Below are 25,497 nucleotides of genomic sequence, written 5' to 3'. Positions count from 1 at the left end.
CTCAGGGTGCAACAGTGTCAGCTTGAACTATCCGTTGACATCTGAACGAAATGAAACGCTATGGCAGGAGAGCCAGGAGGACCCCACTGCTGACACAGAAACATAAAAAAGCCAGACTGGAGTTTGCCAAAATGTACTTGAGGAAGCCAAAATCCTTCTGGGCGAACGTCTTGTGGACAGATGAGACCAAAGTAGAGCTTTTTGGTAAAGCTCATCATTCTACTGTTTATAAAAAATAAATGAGGCCTACGAACAAAAGAACACAGTACCTGCAGTCAAACATGGTGGAGGTTCTAAGATGTTTTGGGGATGTTTTGCTGCCTCTGGCACTGGATGCCTTGACTGTGTGCAAGGCATCATGAAATCTGAAGACTACCAAAAGATATTGGGGCGCAATGTAGGGCCCAGTGTCAGAAAGCTGGGTCTGCCTCAGAGGTCATGGGTCTTCCAGCAGGACAATGGCCCCAAACATACCTCTAAAAGCACTCAGAAATGGTTGAAGACAAAGCGCTGGAGAGTTCTGAAGTGGCCAGTAATGAGTCCAGATCTAAATCCGATTGAACACTTATGGAGAGATCTCAAAAATGCTGTTGGGAGAAGGCGCCCTTCAAATCTGAGAAACCTTGAGCAGTTTGCAAAAGAAGAGTGGTCGGAAATTCCAGTTGAGAGGTGTAACAAGCTTGTTGATGGTTATAGGAAGCACTTGATTTCAGTTGTTTTTTCCAAAGGGCGTGCAACCAAATATTAAGTAGAGGGTGCCAATAATTTTGTCCATCCCGGTTTTTGTGTTTTGTGTGAAATGATGTCAGATTTGGCTTTTTTTCTGTTTTTTTGTGTTGTTCCAATGCACATAAAGGAAATAAACATGTGTATACCAAAACATTTGTAATTGCAACAATTTTCTGGGAGAAATGGTGCATTTTCAAGGAAAATTCCAGGGGTGCCGATAATTTCGGCCATGACTATATATAGGCTGAACAGGACCGGAGAAAGTACAGTCCCCTGTGGCGCTCCTGTATTGCTGGCCACAATGTCAGACCTGTAGTTCCCGAGACGCACATAATGAGGTCTGTCTGTAAGATAGTCCACGATCCATGCCACTAGGTATGAATCTACTCCCATCTCTGTCAGCTTGTCCCTAAGGAGCAGAGGTTAGATGGTGTTGAAGGCGCTAGAGAAGTCCAGAAACATAATTCTTACAGCACCACTGCCTCTGTCCAAGTGGGAGAGGGATCTATGTAACATATAGATGAAGGCACCCTCCGCTCTCACCTCCGGGTATGCGAACTGCAGAGGGTCGAGGGCGTGGCGGACCTGTGGCCTCAGGTGGTGAAGCAGCAGCCACTCCATGGGCTTCATTACATGTGACGTCAGAGCGACAGGCAACAGATACCTTTGGGACTGGGGTGATGCAAGATGTTTTCCAAAGCCTTGGGACTCTACCCCTGTTCCAGGCTCAGGTTGAACATGCGCTGTAGATGACTCCCCAACTCCAACGCACAGGCCTTCAGCAGTCGTAGTGATACTCCATCTGCACCCACTGCTTTGCTGGCATGAAGTCTCCTCAGCTCTCTGCTTACCTGGGCTGCTGTAATTATGGGTGGGGGGAAACTCTCTCCTATGCTGGTGTCCACAGAAGGATGGGTGGAGGGTGCAGTACTCCGAGGTGAGAGTGGGTTAGGGTGGTCAAACCTGTTAAAGAAGTTGTTCATCTGGTTTGCTCTCTCCATGTCTCTCTCGATGGTGGCACCCCGCTTCGAGCTGCAACCAGTGATGATCTTCATCCCATCCCACACTTCCTTCATGCTGTTATTCTGCAACTTCTGCTCCAGCTTTCTCCTGTACTGCTCATTCGCCGCCCTGAGCTGGACTCTGAGTTCCTTCTGCACGCTCTTGAGCTCATGCTGATCACCGCCTTTAAAAGCCTTTTTCTTCTGGTTCAAAAGGCCCTTGATGTCACTTGTAATCCATGGCTTGTTGTTAGCATAGCAGCGTACTGTTCTTACTGGAACTACAATGTCCATACAGAAGTTGATGTAGTCAGTAGTGCAGTCAACAACCTCCTCAATGTTCTCAGTATATGATCCCTGCAGGACATCCCAATTTGTAGTTCAAAAGCAGTCTCTCAGAGCCTGCTCTACCTCAGGGGACCACTTCCTGAATGAGCGTGTGGTTATAGGTAGCTCCCTCACCCTTGGTTTGTAGTGAGGCTGAAGCAGAACCAGATTATGATCTGCTTTCCGAAGCGCAGGCAGCGGGGTGGCGCTGTATGCGTCTTTAACATTTGTATACAGTAGGTCAATAGTCCTATTTCCCCGGGTGTTACAATCCACATACTGGGAGAAGGCAGGTAATGTTTTGTCCAGCGTCACATGGTTAAAGTCTCCAGTGATTAGCACAAGCGCCTCAGGGTACTGCATTTGCAGTTTAGCAACATCAGAATGGATGATGTCACCCGCTATCTCCACGTCCGCTTGAGGAGGGATGCATACAATAACAGCAATGACGTGTCCAAACTCTCTGGGCAAGTAATAGGGACGCAAACTTACGGCCAACAGTTTGATGTCCCTGCAGCAAGTGGAGATTTTTACGTTTACATGTCCAGAGTTGCACCATCTTGTATTCACATATAGAGCGAGTCCTCCTCCTTTTCGCTTTCCGCAGGTATTTGCATCTCTGTCCGCTCTAACTGTGCTTAACCTGGGTAGCTTCACGTTAGCATCTGGGATGCTAGTTGTTAGCCACGTTTCACAAAAGCACAACAAACTGCATTCTCTGTAGGTCCTGACATTTTTCACTAGCGCGGCCAGTTCATTGATCTTATTTGGTAGTGAGTTTTCATTTCCCAGGATCACAGAAGGCACCGAAGGTTTGTAATGCCACTTTCTCACAAGCCACCTCGCCTTTAGCTTAGTGCCGGCTCTGCTGCCACGATACCGCCTTCTTACCTCATCAGGTAAATAGGGAACCACACTGGCGCAGGCATTTGTTCTCAGCGCTTGAAGTTGACTACTTGAATAGACGAGTCTCGGCGTGTAAAAATCCATGTCCAAGTAGTAAAAAGTGTCCAGGGAACAAGTCCTCATAAAAGAAAGTGGTAGGCGTGATCAGTTAAATAGATAAAAAGGTAGAAAGGTAAAGTCATACACGGAGCTGCTGGAAAGGCTGCCACTGGCGGCGGCGCCTGAGTCAATGATGCTAACATATTAACAATATTATATTAACAATCCTACTGGAATCTAAATCTGGAAGAGAGGTGAAAAAGAGATTGCAGGCAGGGTGGAATGGGTGGAGAAGAGTGTCAGGAGTAATTTGTGACAGACGGGTATCAGCAAGAGTGAAAGGGAAGGTCTACAGGACGATAGTGAGACCAACTATGTTATATGGATTGAAGACGGTGGCACTGACCAGAAAGCAGGAGACAGAGCTGGAAGTGGCAGAGTTAAAGATGCTAAGATTTGCACTGGGTGTGATGAGGATGGATAGGATTAGAAATGAGTACATTAGAGGGTCAGCTCAAGTTGGACGGTTGCAAGACAAAGTCAGAGAAGCGAGATTGTGTTGGTTTGGTCATGTGCAGAGGAGAGATGCTGAGTATATTGGGAAAATGATGTTAAGGATAGAGCTGCCAGGCAAGAGGAAAAGAGGAAGGCCTAACAGAAGGTTTATGGATGTGGTGAGAGAGGACGTGCAGGCAGTGGGTGTAACTGAGCAAGATGCAGAAGACAGGACGATATGGAAGAAAATGATCTGCTGTGGCAACCCCTAACAGGAGCAGCCGAAAGAAGAAGAAAAAAATTTATTCATCTGATATGTTAGCTAAATATCTACATCTCTATATTGGCAGAAACATAAAATATTGTTCAAGACCAGACATAAACTCCATGTGACAGATTTTGTAAATGAAGCCTATGCACAGTGAGTCCAAGAGCAATATGGCATTCTTAGTCTAAACTGATGCACTATATTTGTTTCTAGCACTATCTAATGCTTGTTAATCAGTGATACTTGTTTTAAGCCACACTATGATTAATATAAGTCCTGGTGAGCATAGAATGCACCAGGGAGTTCTGAAAAAGATGAGGACCAAAGACAATAAGCAATATCTTCTCCAACACCACCCCCACACCACCTTTTTCATTTTGTCATGGCTAGTTTTGCAAAGCTGTGTAATCAAACCATCAGCAGAATATTTGTAGGGCATAAAGTAATGGCAGGCCGCTACATTTTGTTTGTGTTTTTTTTTTTTTTAATTTTACTGGAAAAAATTAACATTCCATACAATCAAGTCAAACTTAACAAACCAGAAGTCAACCCTCATCTGAGAGAAAGGAGGGAGAGCCAACAGCACTGGCAAAAAGTTAAAAGCAAAGAAGGGAGAATGACCTTTTCCCTGATATAAATGCTTATTCTAAACTTTATATTAATTAGATCTTAACATATTTTAAAAGTTTTGAACAAATCCTCTAAGCAGGAATTTTATTTTTTCCTATTTCAAATAGTATAGGACATCAGTTACTCACAAACATAATATACAAGGTAGGTTGGAATTCTTACAGTTGGGCAAGACAGGTGTATGTGCTAGTAATGTGGTATTGGCAATTCCAATCAATTTGTTCTTCTACACTTTAAGCCCATATGGGAGTATACCAAACACAGCTTTTAATGAATTTGGAGTGATTGTGACACAAATATTGCTTAATAAGCATTCAAAGATGTTTTTCCAAAATTATGTTAATTTGGTACACTTCTAAAATATATGGCTGTGGTAATTCACTTCCTCAAGCATTACCAATTTAGGTTAAAAAAGGTATATCGAACATTGTAACTTGTAACAATAAAAGTACGACAGCATAAAATAAGGGTGCTTATCCTTTGTGTTGAAAACTCTGCCACAGGAACTTCTTAGCGGGTCTGAGTGCACAGCACAGCATTTTGCTGCTAATTGTACAAGATGATTTTTACAGTAACAAATGATGTTAAGGGAAGAATGTGCAGCTTTTCTTGCCAACTACAATTCACATTCATGTGTAAGGTGAGAGTAAAGGCCTGTTTTTAACTCAAAAGATATTGAATGAAAAGAGAATTGCACTGTCTGACTTGTTGCATCATTGACGTCATATCTGTTTCCCGTGTTTGGGCACGTTTAATGATCACACAATTCCTGAATGCTATTAAACCGTGCTTGGGCCCACCTCTTAGAAGCAGGCCAGGGCACAGTAATGGTTGGCCCAGCATGTAGCGATCATACTAGTCAAATGAACTAGGCTTTGTGGGGTTACATTCGGAAAAACATGCTTGGGCACGGAACAAATTGACAGTGTGAGTAGACCCTAAATAAACAGGCACCTTTCACTCTTCAATTTTGGTCTGTGTCTCTTCTCTCCTCTGATCCCATTTGGCTCATGAAGTATCAGATGTACAGAGCGTAGGTTGGGACAATTTTCCCACTACACGGGATATCACAGTGGCCCAGTGAAGCTGGAGTTAGATTGTAGTGTTTGCAGGTTGGATCTTGCCCTGATACATTTTGGACATTTTGCCTTCACTCCTTTTCTGAGATTTTAAGTGAAAGATCCTTTCTTTATTGTACAATAGGCTCTTTGAAAGGAAAATACTTAAAGGTGTTTTTATATATTGTTGAGATGCTGTCTGAGTCTTCAAGACTGATCAGTATTTCCTCTGGAATAGAAATGTGTGGGGTGTGTGGAAAATTGGATTGATTCTTTTTAGTAAAATTTTGTTTTAAAAATTGTGGAAAATGTTTGTTGCTGGGAACTTCCATTTGAAGCTTAATTGTTCGTAAGATGCAAAAACATTGTCTACAGTATATACAGTGCTCTTAGTGTTTTAATCTCTGACATTTTCCATAGATTAAATACTGTGTAGGTTTGAGAGGATTTAAAAAGGTGATTATCGTTTAGAGGTGCAACAGTTAAAAGCTTCTTTGCCTTGAAGTGCATTCTGCCTTGATTCCATATTTTGAATGATTGATGGACAATTGGATTATTGGTATATTGACAACAATTTGTATTTACTGGGGCACAAAGCAGGGCACATAAAGAAGTACATCAAGATTTTATTTCTATTGCAGATCAGGCTTGTGTACAGTATATATTTTACAATTTGTGTCAATTTCCAAGTCTTTATAGCTTGTATATTTGCTGCCCAGTAATAAAATTGAAAGTTAGGTAGTGAAGTGCCACCTTCTGCTTTTGGTCTTTGTAGAGTCACCTTTTGAATGTGTGAACATCTTGATTTCCAGATAAACGAAGTTGTAATAGATCTAATTTATTAAATAATGATTTGTTGATGCATATGATGTTGCTTTGAAATAGAAAAAGAAGCTTGGGAAGGATGTTAATCTTGACAGTATTGATTTTTCCTGTTAATGTGAAATGGAGGGTAGACCATCTTTTTCACATCGTTTGATTTTTGTCAATGCTGATAGCAAAATTGTGTTGAAAAAGATCTTTATATTTACTTCTGATGTTTATCCCTAGATATTTAAACCATTCTGATAAAATAAACGGATAAATGTTCAGTCGAGCCGAGACGACAGAAAGGACTACTTTTTGCTCTCCGTGGGAGTAACTCTGCTGCAGCCGCCCATAGGAAGGCAGCTCGCATCATGAAGGGGATGGGGGAAAGCCTTCGGGAGCCCCATTCCTGGAAGAGACGAAACCGTTAGAGAGCCAATGGGGTCAGGTCTATTGGGGATCGGGACTGGAGCCTTTGTCGAGTTGATTGAGCTCTCCTGTGGGACATCCTGAGGGTTCGCGGGATCCCCTCGAGGTTGCTGGATATCATAAGCATCCTGTACACTGGTACTGTGAGTGCTGTGCAGAGTGGAGGCAGAACGTCTGTTTTTTTCCCAGTTGATTCTGGGGTTCGTCAAGGGTGTGTTCTTGCTCCTACTCTGTTCAATGTATGGACTGGGTGTTGGGCAAAGTCGTAGGGTCCAGCGGCTGTGGGGCATCTGTTGGTGAAGAAAGATTCAGGGATCTTGACTTTGCTGATGATGCTGTGATCTTCTCGGAGTCAATAGAGGCTGTGATTGGGACAACTCGAGAGATTGCGCGAGGAGTCTGTGACTGGGCTTGCGAGTGTCCTGGATAAAAACCAAGATCCAGGCGTTTAATGACCTCTTGGGCACAGCCATCAGCAGTGAATCTGTTTGCGGAAAGAGTGTCGACCTTGTCGAGAGGTTTACTTACCTTGGCAATGACGTTCATGTCTTTGGTGACTCTTCCTATGACGTCAGTAGAAGGATTGGGAGAGCATTGTGGGTCATGAGGTCGCTGGAAAGGGGTGTGTGACGCTCCTGATATCTATGCAAAATAACGAAGGTCCAAGTCTTTAGCGTCCTGGTGCTTCCTGGTGGTGGATATGGTTGCGAGACATGGACACTATCCAGTGACCTGAGATGAAGACTGGACTCCTTTGGTACTGTGTCTCTCTGGAAAATCCTTGGGTACCGTTGGTTTGACTTTGTATCGAATGAGTGGTTGCTCATGGAGTCCCAAATGAGGAACATTACCTGCATTGTGTTTCCCCGAGGGTGATCCAGCTCATTAGATCCTCATTGTTGGGGACCCGAGTGGCTGGACCAGGCCAAGGGGTCACGCACGTAACACCTGGCTGCGGCAGATAGAGGGTCATTTCCGGAGGGTGGGACTGGAGTGCATGTCTGCCTGGGGGGATGCCAACCGGGATCCCGAGTTGTTTCATCATGTGGTGGGTATGGCAACGCACTGTACCAGTGCATGCTTGCCAACTTGAACTTCACTTGAACTTGAAATGTTCAGTCTAGTATTCTGTGCTAGAGAGTTCCCTGGAAAAAGTACACTTTTATTGAAATTGATTTTGAGTCCAAATATTTTGAAATTCTGCTAGTGCATTAAGAACTACTGGCAAAGATGTTTGTGGATGTGATATGTACAGTACCATATCATCTGTTTATAGTGATATTTTCTGTTCAAGTCCTTCTATGATAATCCCATTATACATTTCAAAAGTGAATGGCCAATGGCTCAATAGCAATTGCAAAAAGCAATGGTGATAGAGAAAACCCTAGTCAAATACCTCACTCTAGTTTGAAACAGTTTGAGATCAGGTTGTAAATACAGACAAAGGCTTCTGGACTGGCATAAAGTAATTTTATCAATACAAATATGTTTTTGGTGAACTCAAATTTGTGCAGTGTGGTAAATAGGTAGTCCCTAACATCTCTGATGTGTTAGATTTTATGGGTTAGAATACTGTATTAAACAGACACAGAAGGTTTGAAGCTAAACATCTTCCTTTAATAAATCTGGTTTGGTCTTGTGATATTACAGGTGGAAGCACTTTCTTAATCCTCTTAACTAGAACTTTGGAGAATATCTTAGCATTATTATTCAGAAGTGAAATTGGTAATTTGTTACATTTTCAATAAAAAAAAATTGAATCTAAGATTTTATTTAAAAGGAGAGTAATGTGACAGGGGCCATCAAAGGATGTGTCACAAGTTGGAAAAAATGACTTTAGTATTTCTTTTCGCTTAGTAGAAGATGGAGGTAACTGCTGTTTTCAGGTAGAGTTTCTTGTTTTCATTTTGGGATAGTGTCTTTGCCAAAAGACTAGAAAAGCACTCAAAGGTTGGTAATGAGCACAGCAAAGGGACCCAGTTAGGAAGAGGGTGGCATGAGAGTGTTTAGGTTGAAGTGAGGTGCTTAAATGATGTATGCAACATACAGTTGGGTTTCTTCATATCTGTTTATATTTGCCTTATTTTTTCTGATAATTAAGATTATTAGCAACAGGAATTTGAAGGGTATTATACTAACTTTTGAAACTAGCAAGTCATGTTAACGTTGTTATGAAGTACTCTAGTAAAGTCTACTAAAATGAAGTCTATCTATCTATCTATCTATCTATCTATCTATCTATCTATCTATCTATCTATCTATCTATCTATCTATCTATCTATCTATCTATCTATCTATCTATCTATCTATCTATCTATCTATCTATCTATCTATCTATCTATATTACAGTACAGTCATCTGTAGAGAGCAGTCATTCTACCATAGGCATACATAAATATATCTGTGTGGCAGGTGTTCAGTTAAGTGTAAAGCTGTCAGAGACTGTTAGACACAAGTACATGGATATGCATAAACAATAAGGAAAAGCACTCAAGCTGTGTGCTCTCTGCACTTTTTTTATAATTATTACATTATATATAGTGCATGATCAAATAAATAAATTAAGGTCATGAGATTATTTTGCCAACCTCAAGGGAGTTTTGTAGATCAGTAATTTAATTGGCTTTTCTGATGTGTTGTGTCAGTTGTGTAGCTATTGAATACTTTATGTATGGTGTGTGTTAGAAAGGTCTTTTGCTAAACTGACCTAACCCATCACACACAGAGTGTTTAAAGTGACAGAAAACTAATTACACACAGGACAAAAATGAAAAAGTAATATGCCTTAATGTACTGTACATTATTTGAAACAAGAGTTCTGTAAAATGTAAAGAATAATTCTCAGTGTTCTTTGGTTTGCCAGTCAATTCTTTGGCAGCTTGACTAGGAAAATGGAGTACTGATAGGTGAAATAATTAAACCATGATGGGGTTCTTAGCATGTGTTTTTTAGCTTGTGAGGTGGGAGAGGTGTATGCTGTCTGAGAGAAAATACTTCTACATGCTAGAGTAATTGAGCCTTCTGGGGAAGGTAAATCTGGTAAACCCTGTCTGTAGGGCTTGTGTCTAAGGAATTAAACCTATGGAAACACCAGCAAAAGAGAAAGAAGCTGGTAGATGGTACAGTAACTTCCCACAACCTTTGGAATAAATCTGAAGCTAGGCTTGGAAAAGACCACAGAATTAGGTTTAAAGCAGCTATACACGAGTGACGTGAGTCTGGTGTTGTAAGGAGAAATGGGAATGAATGCTCTCTGTTGAGAGGCAGACATGCCAGAGACAACAGAGAGATGTGCACATGTTAAGAGTCATCGTCTCCAGGGATTGTTGTGAGAGAGGGATTGACTAGGAGATATACAGTATGCAAGACAGAACTGTAGTGAGGGACAGGTCAAGGTTAAAGTCATGAAGATCATAAGAAGCCAGCAAATAAAACACAAGAGCAAACATAAAAGTCAAAGTCTGGAGCAAAGGAGTTGAAAAACTGAAGCAGAATATATCACTTGACCTACATGAAAAATAAGCTAACTGCACTGGAGTCTTTAATAGAATTATCCAACTGGAGGAATACCGCATTGAGCCAGCACCATATTTATAAAAGAATTTCTGGTGATGTACCACTCACAGTCACATGGTATGGTTTGCATAAGTAAGAGATGGCCAATATGAAAACCTTGCCAAAAAAATTTAAAATGTTTCAAAACTCTAATAATTAGTTTTTTCACAGTAAACAAAAATAAAAAGGGTCACACTTTAACAGACAATGGCCATTATCAAAGTACAAACCTTGCTCGTAGTTAATAGTTAAATATTGATTAACCTGACTCTTTTACCACAGGCTATATGAGGCAAAACATTTTCAGCAATAACTAACAAAACTTCACTTTACATAGGTCATTCTTTTCGAATACTATATATAAAGTATATTACAATTTTTAAAGAGTAAAAAGCTGTTAAATTCTTGCTGAGCCCATGGAAAAAAAAAAATCAAAAGACATGTTAAACCATTAGCTTGTTACACTGCTGAAACTATTAGTAATAATGCTATTATTTAAGATACTGGATTAAACTGTGACCTGTAGGGGGTACCACTGAGCTCCCAAACCCTCCAGCATACCAACACAAGTTAGAGTTCAAATAATTTATTTTAACAAATACCTCCACAGGCAATGCACAAAAACAGCACAGCAACAATTTCTTTCTTTCTTTCTTTCTTTCTTTCTTTCTTTCTTTCTTTCTTTCTTTCTTTCTTTCTTTCTTTCTTTCTTTCTATTCCTCCAGGCGAGTATTGTCAAGCTCCTCTCCCGACTTTGACTCACCTGGATGACGAGCAGCTTCCTTTATACCAGACTCGTGAGTACTTCTGGTGTTACCACACTACAGGTTGGAGTCATTTCCAAGTCAGGCAGAAGTTCCTTTGAGTGGGGACGATCTGTCCGTACAGCTCTCCCTAGTGGCACCAATGGAACTCCAAAGGGCTGTCTAATGGGACTGCAGTTCCCAGCCTGCCATGGAAGCCCTGTTGTATCAGGGGAACAAAATGTCCATGCAATTCGTCTCCCCTATCCTTACATTAAACCTTGAACCATCCTGGCCAGAATGCCAGCCCATACCAGGTGTTCATTACAACTGTAATGCAAATATGGCTTGCAAGACAGAGAGCAGTCGTTTTACTTCACACAGAATGCGTTTTCCATTTGATTCTTGGTTACATGCTATATGTCCATTTTTCATGACGCCAGATTTCTTCCTATGGTCCAAGGAGAAAGAAGGTTCACGTAGATGTGCTTGTGTGCACTCTGTGATGAGCTGTTGATATGTTTTTTTCATTTACATGTTCTCTCTGGTTTACTGGTCTTCCTAAGTGGAATTTAAATAGAAAATAGAGTAATGGATAATGCAGCCTACATCTTATAAATTTGTGCAACTAGCATCACTGTATTAGGTTGCCTTTCAACGTTGCTTGACTTTGAAATTTCTTGTGCCAGGATATGTCCATTCTTTATGAAAGTGACCAGAAAAAATTTTTAATATTTAGCAAACATTGTATGTTTATACTGTATGTAATAAAAACTTTGATTAGTCAGTTGGTGACCTCCAAAAGAGCTCACTGTCTTTATGCCTGTATGCACATATAGTAGTTGGTTTAGGTAAGGACTAAAAAAATAAAATTATCCCTAGTAAAGGACAAATGCCTATGAGTTAGTGTAACTTAAGATGCTGATTATGTAAAGGATGCTAATGCTTGAAAGTTGAAATAAAGAACAATTTAACTTTTACATCTTTTGCTGTTTTTGATACCAGGGACTATACAGGAAAGAATCATCAAAGAATAGTGGGATATTATTTCCCTTCTCTCGGCATTTGGCCTTCACTGTTTCACCTATTTAAAATCCTCACAGATAGTGACCAAATTGGTATTCAGCCCCAGTCTTATAGAGATGTGTGGCAACAGCATGAGTTACTGAGCTGCCATGCCATTATAATGTACCATGGTTATATTTAAACCTTTTCAGTTCTTGTTTACCATTTGTGATCAATAATAGGTAGTTTTTATTTCCTGTATATAAGTGCTGAATATTCTGCACTATTTAATAGCTTCTTTAAAAAATGCTTCTAGCCAAACAAATGTATCACATGTGATTCTATATAACATACCCCTGAAAGTTTACCAGGTTGATGCCAGCATGTGTGATCTAGCATTGAAATAGTAGCTTCTTACAGGCATCAGGTTGCTGAGTCTCACAGACATATCTTTGCTGATGTTTATGACATGAAAGTAGCTTTGGGTGTAACCAATTTGACTATCACATCTATGTGGAATAAATGAGATAAAATAAAAAAATAAAAATTCTGCAATAAAAGGCAGTAAGGTATTGATGTGATGCTAACAGCTTGGACTTCCTGATATTTCAGATTCTTTTTGTAGAGCTACCTTTGTTCTGTTAAGTAATTTATTTACCGCTATCAAATGAAAGTGGTGGCTTGTTTTTAGTTTCCTTAAAAGATGCTAATTAAGAACCATAAAAATTAACAAGGGTGACAGTGGATGTGAATCACATTATAAATTTTTAACGAAAAAAAAAACCTTTTTATTCTATAAAGCATAGTTCTGTATTAATATCACTAAGTCAAGGTCACTTTTTATTCTTTTTTTTTTTTTTTTTTTTTTAAGCAAAAGCATCTTAAGAAACTTGAACAGTTTTATAGAGCAAGTTACTTAATTTAGACTATAACTTTTGTTATTTATTAGCCATTAGGCTTTAAACATTATAAAACAAATAAGAGTTAAAAACAAAAGTTGGAACTGGTAGCTAAAAGGAAGTCAATGCTGGATGAAATAATTTAATTCAAGTAGTAAATTTTCATCTACAACTACATTCAAATCATCTTGACTACATTTGCCCTTCATCACTACAGAGCACATTCTCCTCTTTGACAAAGCCTTGAAATGTAAAGGTGATCTTCCATTTTCTGCATTGATTCTTCAAACTTGTCCATGGTAGATTTTTTAAAATACATAATGCCATTTAAATTAAATGAATGCAAAACTGCACACGTTATGAAAAGAGCTGCAGTGTTATCAGTGAGTAGGGCAGGCGTTTTTGGAGCTTGAGTATATGGTAATAAAACCGCTGGAAGCTTAATGGGAAGTTGTGCCTCATTACCTAGATGGCAGTCAAATAAGCGCATTGCAGCACTGAATGTCAATGACATACAAGTATACTTTCAGTTTTTTTGTTGGAATTTTCTCGCTGCCCTACTTATGAAATATTGGTATTCCTGTGATCTAACTTAAAACTGAACTCAGAATTCCCACAATATCACAATTAAATTACATCTAATGCTTGAAGGAAACAACAAACAGAGAAGTCCATCCTATAGGATAAAAGAAAATTGCTGTAGGACTGTCACATCCAGGTAGTGTATATGGGTGCTGTGATTAGGACCAGAGTGAAGACTGAGAATAGGAATATTCTGATTTTCTTTATCCTCATCGCAGCCCTAGTAATAAAAGTAAACAAGTAGAAGTCTAAATTCTCTTCTTGATATTGTAGATAATCTGTTGAATACTGTATTTGTTGATTTTCATGAAGATCTCTTTATATCTACTTTGTATCTTTGTATATCTTTACAGTGATTTTGCAATGGGAAAACACAACAGCAAACTAGCTCCTGAGGTTTTGGACGACCTAACTAGGAGCACAGAATTCAACGAGAGTGAGCTCAAACAGTGGTACAAAGGTTTCCTCAAAGACTGTCCCACTGGTATACTCAACCTCGAAGAGTTTCAGCAACTGTATGTTAAGGTAAAACACTTATATGAAGAACCACTTTAGATGGGGCTCTCTTGCATAACCTTCTGGGTCAGGTGGGGTATAATATTATTGTACATGCTATTTTTTATTGAAGTGCAGTTGTATTTTATTACTGCATTTAGTGCCTTAAATAAAAAATGATATAAACATTTCCAGTCAAATGATTTAGAACTCCTCAGTTTTTCCAGTTTTTCTTCAAATTTAATCACGTGAAATGCAATGAATGACCTAAAATAGTGAAACATTAAGCAATAAACTGCCAGAGGTTTAAATTTAAAGTTTATGTTAGCAAAAACTGAAAAAAGGAAATTTCAGAGTATTACAAATGGGCCTTGGTCAGGGAACAACTAGTAAGTTACAACCTACAGATGTTCTGCAGCTGTTAAAGTAAATTAAGCCATCCATGTTGAATCAAACAATTTGTACAGCTGTCCCAACTTCTGTTGATTACTTAAAACCCTCTGTTAGTGTTAAAATGGAGTTTGAACAGACTGTGTTACTGCACCTTCTGAAGTACTACTTGGACAATATTACTGTAGAAAGTTGTAAATTCCAGTGATAATGGCAATGAAAATGGCAATTAACAAATGAAATGAGACAGAGCAGTATTACCATTAGAAATGTAGGCCTTTCATTTAGAGAAATTGAGAAAAAAAATCAAAAGATCAGTGAGGACCGTGTCCTACACAATCCAAGGACAATTGGAAACTGGAAGAAACTCTGATAGGTAGCAATCTGGCAGACACAACCCAATCAGAAGACACGTTTCTGAGGGTCTTCAGCTTGCATTTATAGGTGTCTCACAACACAGCAGCTTCAAGAACAGCTAACAGTGGCCAAAATAAGCAAGTCTCAGCTTCTACTATGAAGAGGAGACTTTGTACTGCAGGTTTGACAGGGCGAGTGGCATTCTTTAAAAGACAAAATATGACCTTGAAATATGGGCTGTGGATGACTACAGACTGGAAGAAAGTGCTATGGACTTATGAATCAAAATTTGAAATCTTCGGTTCATCATGCAAAATATTTGTACTCTGTCGAGTTGGCAAAAGGATGGTTCCTCAGTGTGTGACACCATCTGTTAAACATGAAGGAGGAAGTGTGATGGTCTGGGGTTCTTTTGCTGGAGGCAGAGTTGGTGACTTGCACAGAGTGATTGGCATTCTGAATCAAATGGGTTACCTCAGTTTGGCTGTTATATCAGCAAAAGGTGGCTACTTTGATGAATACAAAATTTGAATAAAATATTGTACACTTAATGATTCCTTGAATTATTTTTTTATTTGCCATTGTTTATTTGTTCTATGCCATGATTTCATGAAACACTAAGATATTAAACTGCATGCATTTACATAAAAACTGAAAAATCTGTGATGTTCTAAAACTTTTGACTGGCAATGTGTATATATTTGTATTTGTGTATTGTAAATTATGCTTGATTTTAGAGTTTACCGTTTCATTGAGATTAGCACATGATATTGTCCCATGAAACAATGTTCTGACGCGAGTATTTCTCCACAGTTTTTCCCATATGGTGATGCATCTAAGTTTGCTCAGCATGCTTTTCGAACTTTCGACAAAAATGGGGATGGAACAATTGATTTCCGGGAGTTTATCTGTGCCCTCTCTATCACATCCCGGGGGAGTTTTGAGCAGAAGCTAAACTGGGCATTCAACATGTATGACCTAGATGGAGATGGCAAGATCACTCGCACAGAGATGTTGGAAATCATTGAGGTAAGGTTTGAGTAGAGGGTTATTAATATTAACAATAAGTAGAAGTTGCTTAGCAAGCCTTTTTGTTTCATTTGTCAGTCCTTTTCATCAGTTGCTCATCAAATGTTGTCATCATTATCTGGTATTAAGGTGCCATATAAATAAAATGTATTGTTATTATTATAATAATAACTGTAAACCAAACATCTCTGAGGTTGTGAGTTCAAATCCAGTTACTGACACTATGTGACCATAACATTCTCAACCAGCTTTGAGGATATTTGTCTACCTTCTCAGGGCCTTAAGGATGTACTGCTCTCTCCTACTTCTGTCCCCAGTGGTGTACTGTAATTTTAATCATTAACTGAACATTGCTTGTATTTGGGGTTAGGTTTTGAAATCAGTAGCACTACAGTTTATATGAAAAGAGATACTTCAATCTACGCATAATTGTTTCCTAAATGTCCGGGATCTGGCATGTTGTTTTTAAAAGTAAGAAATCTGAATGGAGGTGGTTGCCACCATGAAAAATAAACATGTAGGACTTTGGCTAATTTTGTCTCAGTATGTTTGGTGTTTTCTGTATGAATGCTTGGTATAGACAGTGTTAGGAAATCGCTTGCCACAGCCTGCTGAAAAGATGCATGCATAATTTACATGAAATGTTCCCAGGTGCTTGTTTCCTTTCATACTTTTTATTTGATGTGTATTATTAGGAGGATACATGCAGTAGTACATGATGCTTTGATGGAAAAAAAAATCCACATAATAAAAAAAATTATAATTTCCATCTCATAAAACTACATTCTACATTGTAAGCATTGAAAAGCCTAGCATTTAAGATTGTAAATATTGGGACCGTCTGTAGTGGCTAAATGAAAAGGAGAGCAAAGTGCATTTGTTTTTAATTTGCCTCCTCTGTTTCTACAAACTAATACTTCATACTGGTCTACTTGATAAAAAAAAAATCATGACTGACTTTGAAACTAGCATTCTTTTTACTGCTCCTTGATGGTTTTAGTTGCAATTTATAGTAGAATCACAGACATGTTGCCAAAGGATAAATGAAAATAGAGGAATGCAAATGGTATTCAGGGACATATGTGAAGGGGTGGCTACAATGGCTCAAGGCCCTGCCCCTTTCCCTTCATTAGCCCAAGTGCCTTTTCGTCCTGTTAGTAGCTAACTGATCTCTTATGAAAGTGAGTGCACAGCTTCTTTTCATTGTAAAAAAACAGAAAAAGCAGAGATTAGCAATATGTCTTGTTAAACCTTGGCTACTATTTACTATCCCATATGGAAATACATTTTGTCTTTAATAATTATTAATGCTAATTTCACAAAAATATGTATGATAAAGGGGGAACAATGGTGACTGCCTCACAGTAAGGAGGCCAAGGTTTGCATCCCAAGTTCTCCTTACATGGAGTTTGCATGTTCTCCCTGTGGCTTTGTGGGTTTCCTCGCTCTGCCCAAAGACATTCAGGTTAGGTGAACTGGCAAAACTAAATGAGAGATGGACTTGTGCCCTATGCTAGCTGTAATGGGCTCCAGCCCCCACAGCAACACTGGTCTGGATTAAGCAGGTTAGAAAATGAAATGATGAGGAAAGTAGCTGAGATGTTTCTGCACAAGCCAGTCCTGGATGGTCACAGTGCCTGCAGGTTCTCATTCCAACTAGTTTTGTAATGAAAAGCCAGGCCTAGAAGATAATGAAATTTGGTATTTAATGATATGGCTGCTTAGTGCTTTCATTCTTCTAAGACAAATCTTTATTACATTGTAGAATTTTCATATTCAGAGAACATTATTCATATGTTTTGTGGTCTGGAACATATTTGTACCTCTTGGTCCTTCTCTTCTCCCTCATTTATTTCAAAACATTTTACTCTCACAGATACTTTATGATGCATTACACAGGTTTAAATGAAAGCATGTAGGCTCAGATTCCTTTGTCATTTACACCTCATTATTAACTGATGGCTGGTTAAGAAATCAAGCATGAATTAAAACCTAAATATAGCTGTTTTAAGCTAATTTAGGCAGTTCACCATAACAAATGAGTTAACTAAACATAAGCCTAAAAAATTGCTTTAGTAGTAAATAAACAGGTTCTAATTAGGAAATTTTTTAAAGGGAAAACCTGAGGCCACTGCAGCCCTTCAGGTTGTAATCAAGTAACCCTGGCTTAGTATATAGCACCAGCTTTTCTAGTCTGCTTGTTACAGTTGTCTTCACATCCCACCTGGGAGACATATACATACATGATGCTTACTGGTACTTCCTCAACGCTCACTTAGAGTCATCACTTGTCCTTCTTACACCTACCAAAGTTTCTGCCACTTGCCTAGAAACCACTAAGCCTACATGAGCTCCTTCCTTGTTCATTTGCTTCACTATAGAATATCCTATTCCCTGCTTGTATTTCTCTTGACTTCTGGCCCTTCTACCCTGTATGTGTATGTGCATAAATGTGCTGAACACTGGACTGCTGTCTCTTCCAGAGTTCATTCCTACTTTGTACCAAGTATTGTTAGCAGTGGCCCTGTAATAAAGTAGATGATTTTAGAAAATAAATACCTGGATGGATATAAAAAAATATGCCATATGTGTATTTTATGTATTACCATGTCTCCTACCATAATTTCACCATTTTCTGCTATGTATATTTTCCCTAATTTGGTGACATTATTTTTCAGAGCTATGAATACCTATATAAAAGTATAAGTATATACATACCTGAGGCTTAAATTTGGTTGATGCCCAGTAATATTTTGTTTATCTCAAAATATTCGAAAGTAGAATATTTGGGAAATGAATACGTTTAACACATCCTGAACTTTAAGAGACACAAATTTAATTTAAAAATTTGATTTAAAAAAACAAAAACACAATAAATATGAAGGAATTATCATCTAGATCATAGACATAACTGGAAATGGTAAGTAAGGGAATATAAATTTGAATTCCCCCCACAATATATTTTAGAAAAGGACCAACTAATTGATCCTAGATTAAATCAGGTTTAACGATACCAATGCCCGAAGATCACTTAAGAGAGACTAAGTAGGAGCTTTTTTCCACATTCCATCTACATGTTGAATGAGGAAAGTTTTCTAGATCTACATGATGTCCTATTGTAAACTCTCTTACTTTATATTATTTAAGTTATTAACATTTTTATTTAGTTATTATTTATCACATATTTTATAATTCTATCATAATACATAATATTGCACTCATTTAACATAATGATTTTTATTGATATTTATAAGATCATATATTATTCTTTATATTCCTTTTAAATGTAAAGTCTTGGAGTTTAACAACTGTGCATTTCACTACATACTGTAATGTATGTATAATTTGTGTGTGACAAATAAAATTTGACTTGATTTGATTCATCTACTTTTCTCACCTCCAGCCCCAATCAAGACCTCCACAAAAGTTTGTCATCTTCATTTGTAACACAAAGTTTCACAAGGGGCTTTATTTTGATCATGAATTAATTTAATCATGATTTTAAAAAATTCCTTATAAAATACTAGACTAAGCATAATAAAATATGGCATATCAACTAGACCAGATTCATGATATTTCGAAAGTCTGACCAGTGAGACCCAATTCTTACACCAAAACAAAATGCTTACCTCTGTTTCAGGCAATTTATAAGATGGTGGGAACTGTGATCATGATGCGTATGAATGAAGATGGCCTGACCCCCCAGCAGCGTGTGGACAAGATCTTCAGTAAGATGGACAAAGATCACAATGATGAGATTACACTGGAGGAGTTCAAGGAGGCAGCTAAGGGTGATCCTTCGATTGTGTTACTTCTTCAGTGTGACATGCAAAAATAGAGGCAAGGTGCAGTAATGGGAGGGGAAGGCCAGGATAGGGCACAGTTTGTCAACCTGTCAGAACCTGTAAAACACAAGAGCAGGGGCTCTGAGAATGTCCAATATTCTGTTTTTAATGTATGCATTTTGTAAATCCTGAGCCTGTGTATTTTTATCTATGGTGAAGTATGATGTAGCAGCACTAGAGTATCTGATATGATTCTTGTTATAATTCAGATTTTGAATATTTTCACTTCTTCAAGTGACATTGCTACCTTTTGGTTTTGACAAGTTTACAATCTTGATGCAGTTATGCCACCTTTGTCCACTGTGTGTCACTAATGGTGTTTTGTGAGCTTAAGCTTTACATCCAGGCCTTCCCAAATTGCCAGCCCTCCACTTACTCTTCAGTGCTATGTTCACACTTGGAACTCACTCTGTTTTTTATCTAAGGCCAGAAGACTGTGACCACAGTCATTTAATAAGATAGGGGCACTTTGGTGAAACAAACTCCAAATGACAGTATTTTACATGAACTGTTAGCAATAAACATGAAGTCAAGTGCACCACTTGCCTGATGAGAACTCACAAAAGAAAACTGCAATGGACATCCTTTTGCATTCTTTTTGCATAGTATTTGAAATGGAAAATGAGGAAGGGATGTATTCTCCATTTGTGTGTGTGTGTGTGTGTGTGTGTGTATATCTGTTTCTGTGTTTTATGTGTGTCTGGGGGGTGGAGTGGTATTTTTGTATTGGGGTAAAGGTTTATTACAGTTACGTGAGAAATAATTAGAGGTTTGTTGAAATTGTTTTCCATAAGGCCAAATAATTCATTATTATTTGAACAAAACAAGGCTGGGGCTGCAAAATGTTTAGTGGTCTAAAGCAAGAACTTATTCTAAACACAAGCATACTTTTTTGGTGGAGAAAGACTGTGCAATCATATCTTTTTTTAGCATTTAATCTTAATTATCTCTTTAGTTGTGGATGTGTCACCAGCAGTAGTACAGAAAACATAAACGTTAGCACTGTTCAAAAAAAAAAAAAATTCAAAATCAGTCCTACATTTTCTAAACTAGGTGCCTCTCTTTTGCTATAATTGGTTTTTACATAACTATATGCCTTACAGCATAATTATCCCTTAAACAACCTTGTAGAAGATTAAAGGAGCGATTTACGCCTCATCACATCTTAACTTCCTTATAAGAGGTGAACACACAATCTTGATTACGTGCTGCTTCAATTTTTATGACATTTTTATTTTTGAGAGCATTATCTTGGGTCAGTTATAAAAAACACATATATTATTCACGTTTACTCCAGCCTTTATTCAAACTTCAGTGAGATATTAACATGAACAAAGAACATTTCAGAAGCATCTCAGAAAGTTTCCCACTTTCCAACTAGCTACTCATTTCTACAGGTGATGATGTATAACAGTGAATTAACTCTTTAGAAATAAACTACCCAGCTCTTCCAGTAACATTAGCCCCTGAATCCTCTGTTCCCATAAAACTGGACACAGCTTTATCTCTTGTCTGCTGGGCTAATTTATTTTTTACTTCTCTATATGCATCTGAATGTATCTTGTCTTTTACATATTTTAATTTTGTTTTGAATGTGTTTGTGGGGATGCTTTTCTGTAAAATAAAATACTTGAGGAAGAATAGACTAGATTAATTTGGTGACCACTTTAGCGTTCCTTCTGCAAACAGACACAATGTCGGCATTGCTGTCGTGTATAAACTAATGCAGAAAGTGAGTTTAAAGGCGGAGTTTCCAGCATCTTTAAGAAATCACGCTTTTGTAGAATCTGTCTACTCCCAAAGAGCATATAAACTGGCTTCATAATTTTCCAAGAAGCAGCCCCATTTTGCCTTCTTTTTGTATACATACGGTTTTTGAAGAAAGATTATCTTTTGAGTTTTGTCTATATTGACACCCCAGACTACTCATGTAGGTGTTCAGTTTGTACATGTTAACCAATTCAGTTCCCACTCTGAGCTCAAATGACTCATATTTCATCATTCAGTGTAATTTATTAAACTTTCTGTTGTCCATATAACCTCTACACTTATATAAGGTTTATGTGCTGAATGTACACAGTAACACAGGCATTTGAAGTTATTGTCAAAGAAATGAACCCATCTGCTCTGATTCTGCTCATGGTCTGATTTTGCCACCTGTACACAGTAGTGGTAACAGCTACAATTCTTCTGACCAGCTCAGCTCAGATATTTTACGTCTGCTGAATGGTCACTTTCTTCCTGGAGGTAAACCCAGCTAACACTGAGTCATTTCCCAACTTTTCATCAGAGTAGCCCTGATTGTTGGGTATTTAACCCAGATGTTAGGCTGTTAGACCCGGGTTCACTTCCCGGGTCCTCCCTGCGTGGAGTTTGCATGTTCTCCCCGTGTCTGCATGGGTTTCCTCCGGGTGCTCCGGTTTCCTCTCACAGTCCAAAGTCATGCAGGTTAGGTGCATTGGCGATCCAAAATTGTCCCTAGTGTGTGCTTGGTGTGTGTGTGTGTGCCCTGTGGTGTGCTGACGCCCTGCCCGGGGTTTGTTTCCTGCCTTGCGCCCTATGTTGGCTGGGATTGGCTCCAGCAGACCCCCGTGACCCTGTAGTTAGGATATAGCGGGTTGGATAATGGATGGATGGATGGATGTTAGGCCGTTTCTGTTCCAGTGTGTCTTATTGTTTTTGTAAAATAGCTTGATGGTTATTTTTACTTTAAATATCTCATTTCACCTCATCCTTAGGTCTCATGTTTGCATTGAAGTTGAATTCACAGTCATATTTCTGAAACCATTCAAAGCATTCTTCTAACCTTGATGAAAACGTCCACTTGCAGATAGATGGTCAGACTGTTGCCATAAAGAGATGTTTCTAATGACCTAGTGTGAGCCATAGAAACATCACACTTTATTACAACTCTTAGACTACTGTAGACACTCTTCAGATGGATTCAAGTAATCATGAGCTTTTGGATTCATTCCATTGCACCTAAGTATGAATAACAATAAACCACAATTTATCAGACCTGGCGGAGTGTTTCCACTATACCACACTGCGACTACCGTCTTAATTTTCACTAGCAAAGTGGCACTCAAAGGAATCAATAACTATCATAACCCAAAAACCCTGATATGCTGCCTTTAGCACTGTTGTGCTTACCTTTTAGTCAACTTACTCTAGTCCATTTATTACTCTGTACCATCAAGCCATGCCAACTAAATTTGACTTCATTTTATCAGCAGGACAACCTTTGGTTAGATGTTTTTTAGGCCTATGGCCATTCTTGATGTACCATGGACGCTGTCAGGCTTGCAGTTTCCAATATACCCACACCAATGTGACAAAAATACATTTCAATCCTTAGACTTGCACATTCTACCTCTAAACTGCACTTACTTGATCATTTGGCACCTATCTGTGTGCTTTGTCAGCATGTACAATCCTGTCACTGATTGAGTAGATTATGAAGTCAGACAAGCAGGTGCAGCAAAAGGTGTGCACTTAGCGTAAATGTTCTGTGCTTTGTATGTTTTCGGTTTTGTTCTTGTCTTTACAAATGAACAATATTACTATATGTTCAGAGGTTTACTCTTTTAGAGGTTTTCTCAGCTTCATACTTTTGCTTAAGATGATCGCTCTCTCTTACCCATTCAGCTTTGCTTCTATAGCATGTATTCATTGGGATACATTCATCATTCAATTCATCTTTATTTTATAAAGCATGTTTCACAGAGCACATCATCAAAAAATGTTTTGTGTTGAAATCAGTGAAATAAAACAATCAGTTTTGCTCCCACTCAGGTGAAGTAAAAACATTTCTAAATTTTAAAGCTCCCAGTCTTCTCTGCTTGCAGTGCAGCTACACAGTTCATTCTAGTGATCCACAGTAGGCCCGATTGAATCTTCTGCTAGAATACTTTCCTACAACCCTTGCACCGTACACGACCCTGATTTCCTAAAGTATTCTAAAATTTAAGTAAGCTGCTAATTTAAGTTATCCACAGTATGGCATCTGCACCTGTCACATTAGTTTTTTTATGCCTATAATTTGATGAAGCATAGAGTGAAATAAGCCACACAAACATCAGATACAGAACATGCAGCAAAAATATGATTAGCAGAATTAAACTCAATTTATGGACAACAAAAGAAAAGACAGATCTCATTCCATACAAGAATAAAACACTCTACAGGGCAAGGGTTTAAGGTGGTGCATGGCAGTGATTATTTCAGGATGATTTAAAAGAAAATTGTCAAATATAGCAGGCTTTAACACTAAAAAGACAAACAGATGGTGACCAAAAGGAAAAGGCAAAATAAACTTATAATCATTACATGGGCAGAAAGTCAAAGCCAAAAGCTGAAAACTAATCTAATTTTATTTTGCTAGAAAAATGTTAATCCTTTGTCAAAATGAAGCAGTCCAGGCAATCACTGAGCATGCAGCTGGGCCTTAAATAAGATGGTCACCATGGCCATGTGATCATATACATTCTTAGAACATACCCCCATGAGATGTCATAGCAGCCAGTTCTAAAATTGTGGCATCTGAAGATGTCACCAACATCACTGAATACTGTAGAAGATAACCCAAAATTAAATTAAATAGCTCTAAAATTTATTTGTACAACTTGCCACTAATTTTCTTGCCTTTTAAATACTTAATGTTTTCTCACACTAGCATATTGTGTACTGTGGCCTGCTACTGTCTTTTGGAAAGTCTTGAGACTAGGCCCAGTAAACACAATACCTTCAGTTCAACAAAGCACCTTATTTTTCTGGAATTTTTTGGAGGAAAAAGTCTCAATATGTTCCTGTGCTTAAGATCTTATGCATAATCCATGATGTGCATCAGTGAAGCTGAGGGTAAATGTAGGATCAGCTGAAATGTCCTAATAGAATGTGTGGTGGATGGGATAGCCACAGAGCTGAATTACAAAAGTGCATGTAAATGAAATCAACGTTATGTTACTGAAGTAGCTTGCTTTAAACTGTTGATTTACACTAGCTAGACTAGACAAAAAACATATTTAGAAGTAGATTGAGGATGTTCCATTTTACTGCCTCTGTGTATGTTGATGTTTTATGATGTGATTTTTGTTTTAACTCTGCACTTTACTATTTATTGTTTGTTTTTATATGAAGGAATGCCAATGTAGGGTTCTGCTGGAAAATCAGAGAACAAGATGGTTATTTCACTATGTCTGTGGAATATTCTACCTGTTTTATAGCTGTTCTGTGGATGTACACCACCTTATTGTCACCATATTTACTCTAATAATTTCATACTGTTTAGTGTATAACATGTAACTATTAGATTTAAAAACTGTGTATTTTTAATACATAGAGGATTAAACAATAGAAATAAATCAAATACAGTTTGCATTGCTTATTGTTTCCATTTTATAATATTTTGATAATGCTAATTTCATTTTAAGATTTTAGTAATGATCAGAAAATATGTGAGTCTGTATATCTGCAAATAAATAAAGCGGCTTCACAGCTTACAATATGCAATAACTTTCTTTCAAAAGCTTTTCATAGTAGAATTAATTTTATTTCAGAAACATTCCTGGGATGTGTTGAATAGGAAATGTGATGATCATCCTTAGGATGAGTATGAGTATGGATGTGACGAAGCTTTCCAGACTAAAATCTCCTCTGTTTTTCCGAGAAAAATAAAATTTTCAACTCAGAATTTATGGAACATGCAGTATTTGGCAGCATAAATATGGATGTTGATGTAGTTTATAGCGTGATGAATGCTGTTTTGACTGGTTCAGTTTCAAACAATGAATCATAAAATTATTTTGTTCTGTAATAAATAAATTAATATTAAATAAATACATATGTATTTCTACATATGTTTTTACTATTTGAAACAAAAATTGTAAGTAAGGAATTAAAAGTCCAG

The 25,497-nt window shown here is 38.1% G+C and overlaps 1 protein-coding gene across 1 annotated transcript in view; it reads left to right on the top strand.

Moving 5' to 3' along the window:
* Nucleotides 1-24,966, top strand: part of hpcal4 (hippocalcin like 4) — a 50,678-nt gene extending 25,712 nt beyond the window's left edge. The window contains exons 2-4 of the mRNA XM_028818913.2: nucleotides 13,827-13,998; nucleotides 15,529-15,744; nucleotides 19,385-24,966. Coding sequence (XP_028674746.1) covers nucleotides 13,837-13,998; nucleotides 15,529-15,744; nucleotides 19,385-19,582 — 576 coding nt within the window. The 5' untranslated portion in view covers nucleotides 13,827-13,836 and the 3' untranslated portion in view covers nucleotides 19,583-24,966. The remainder of the gene's footprint in view (nucleotides 1-13,826; nucleotides 13,999-15,528; nucleotides 15,745-19,384) is intronic.
* Nucleotides 24,967-25,497: the final 531 nt, after the last annotated feature.

Source organism: Erpetoichthys calabaricus, chromosome 14 (genome assembly GCF_900747795.2).
Source record: "Erpetoichthys calabaricus chromosome 14, fErpCal1.3, whole genome shotgun sequence".
Lineage (NCBI taxonomy): Eukaryota > Metazoa > Chordata > Cladistia > Polypteriformes > Polypteridae > Erpetoichthys > Erpetoichthys calabaricus.
Note: the sequence above shows the minus strand (reverse complement) of the source record. Positions and strands in the feature narration are given on the sequence as shown.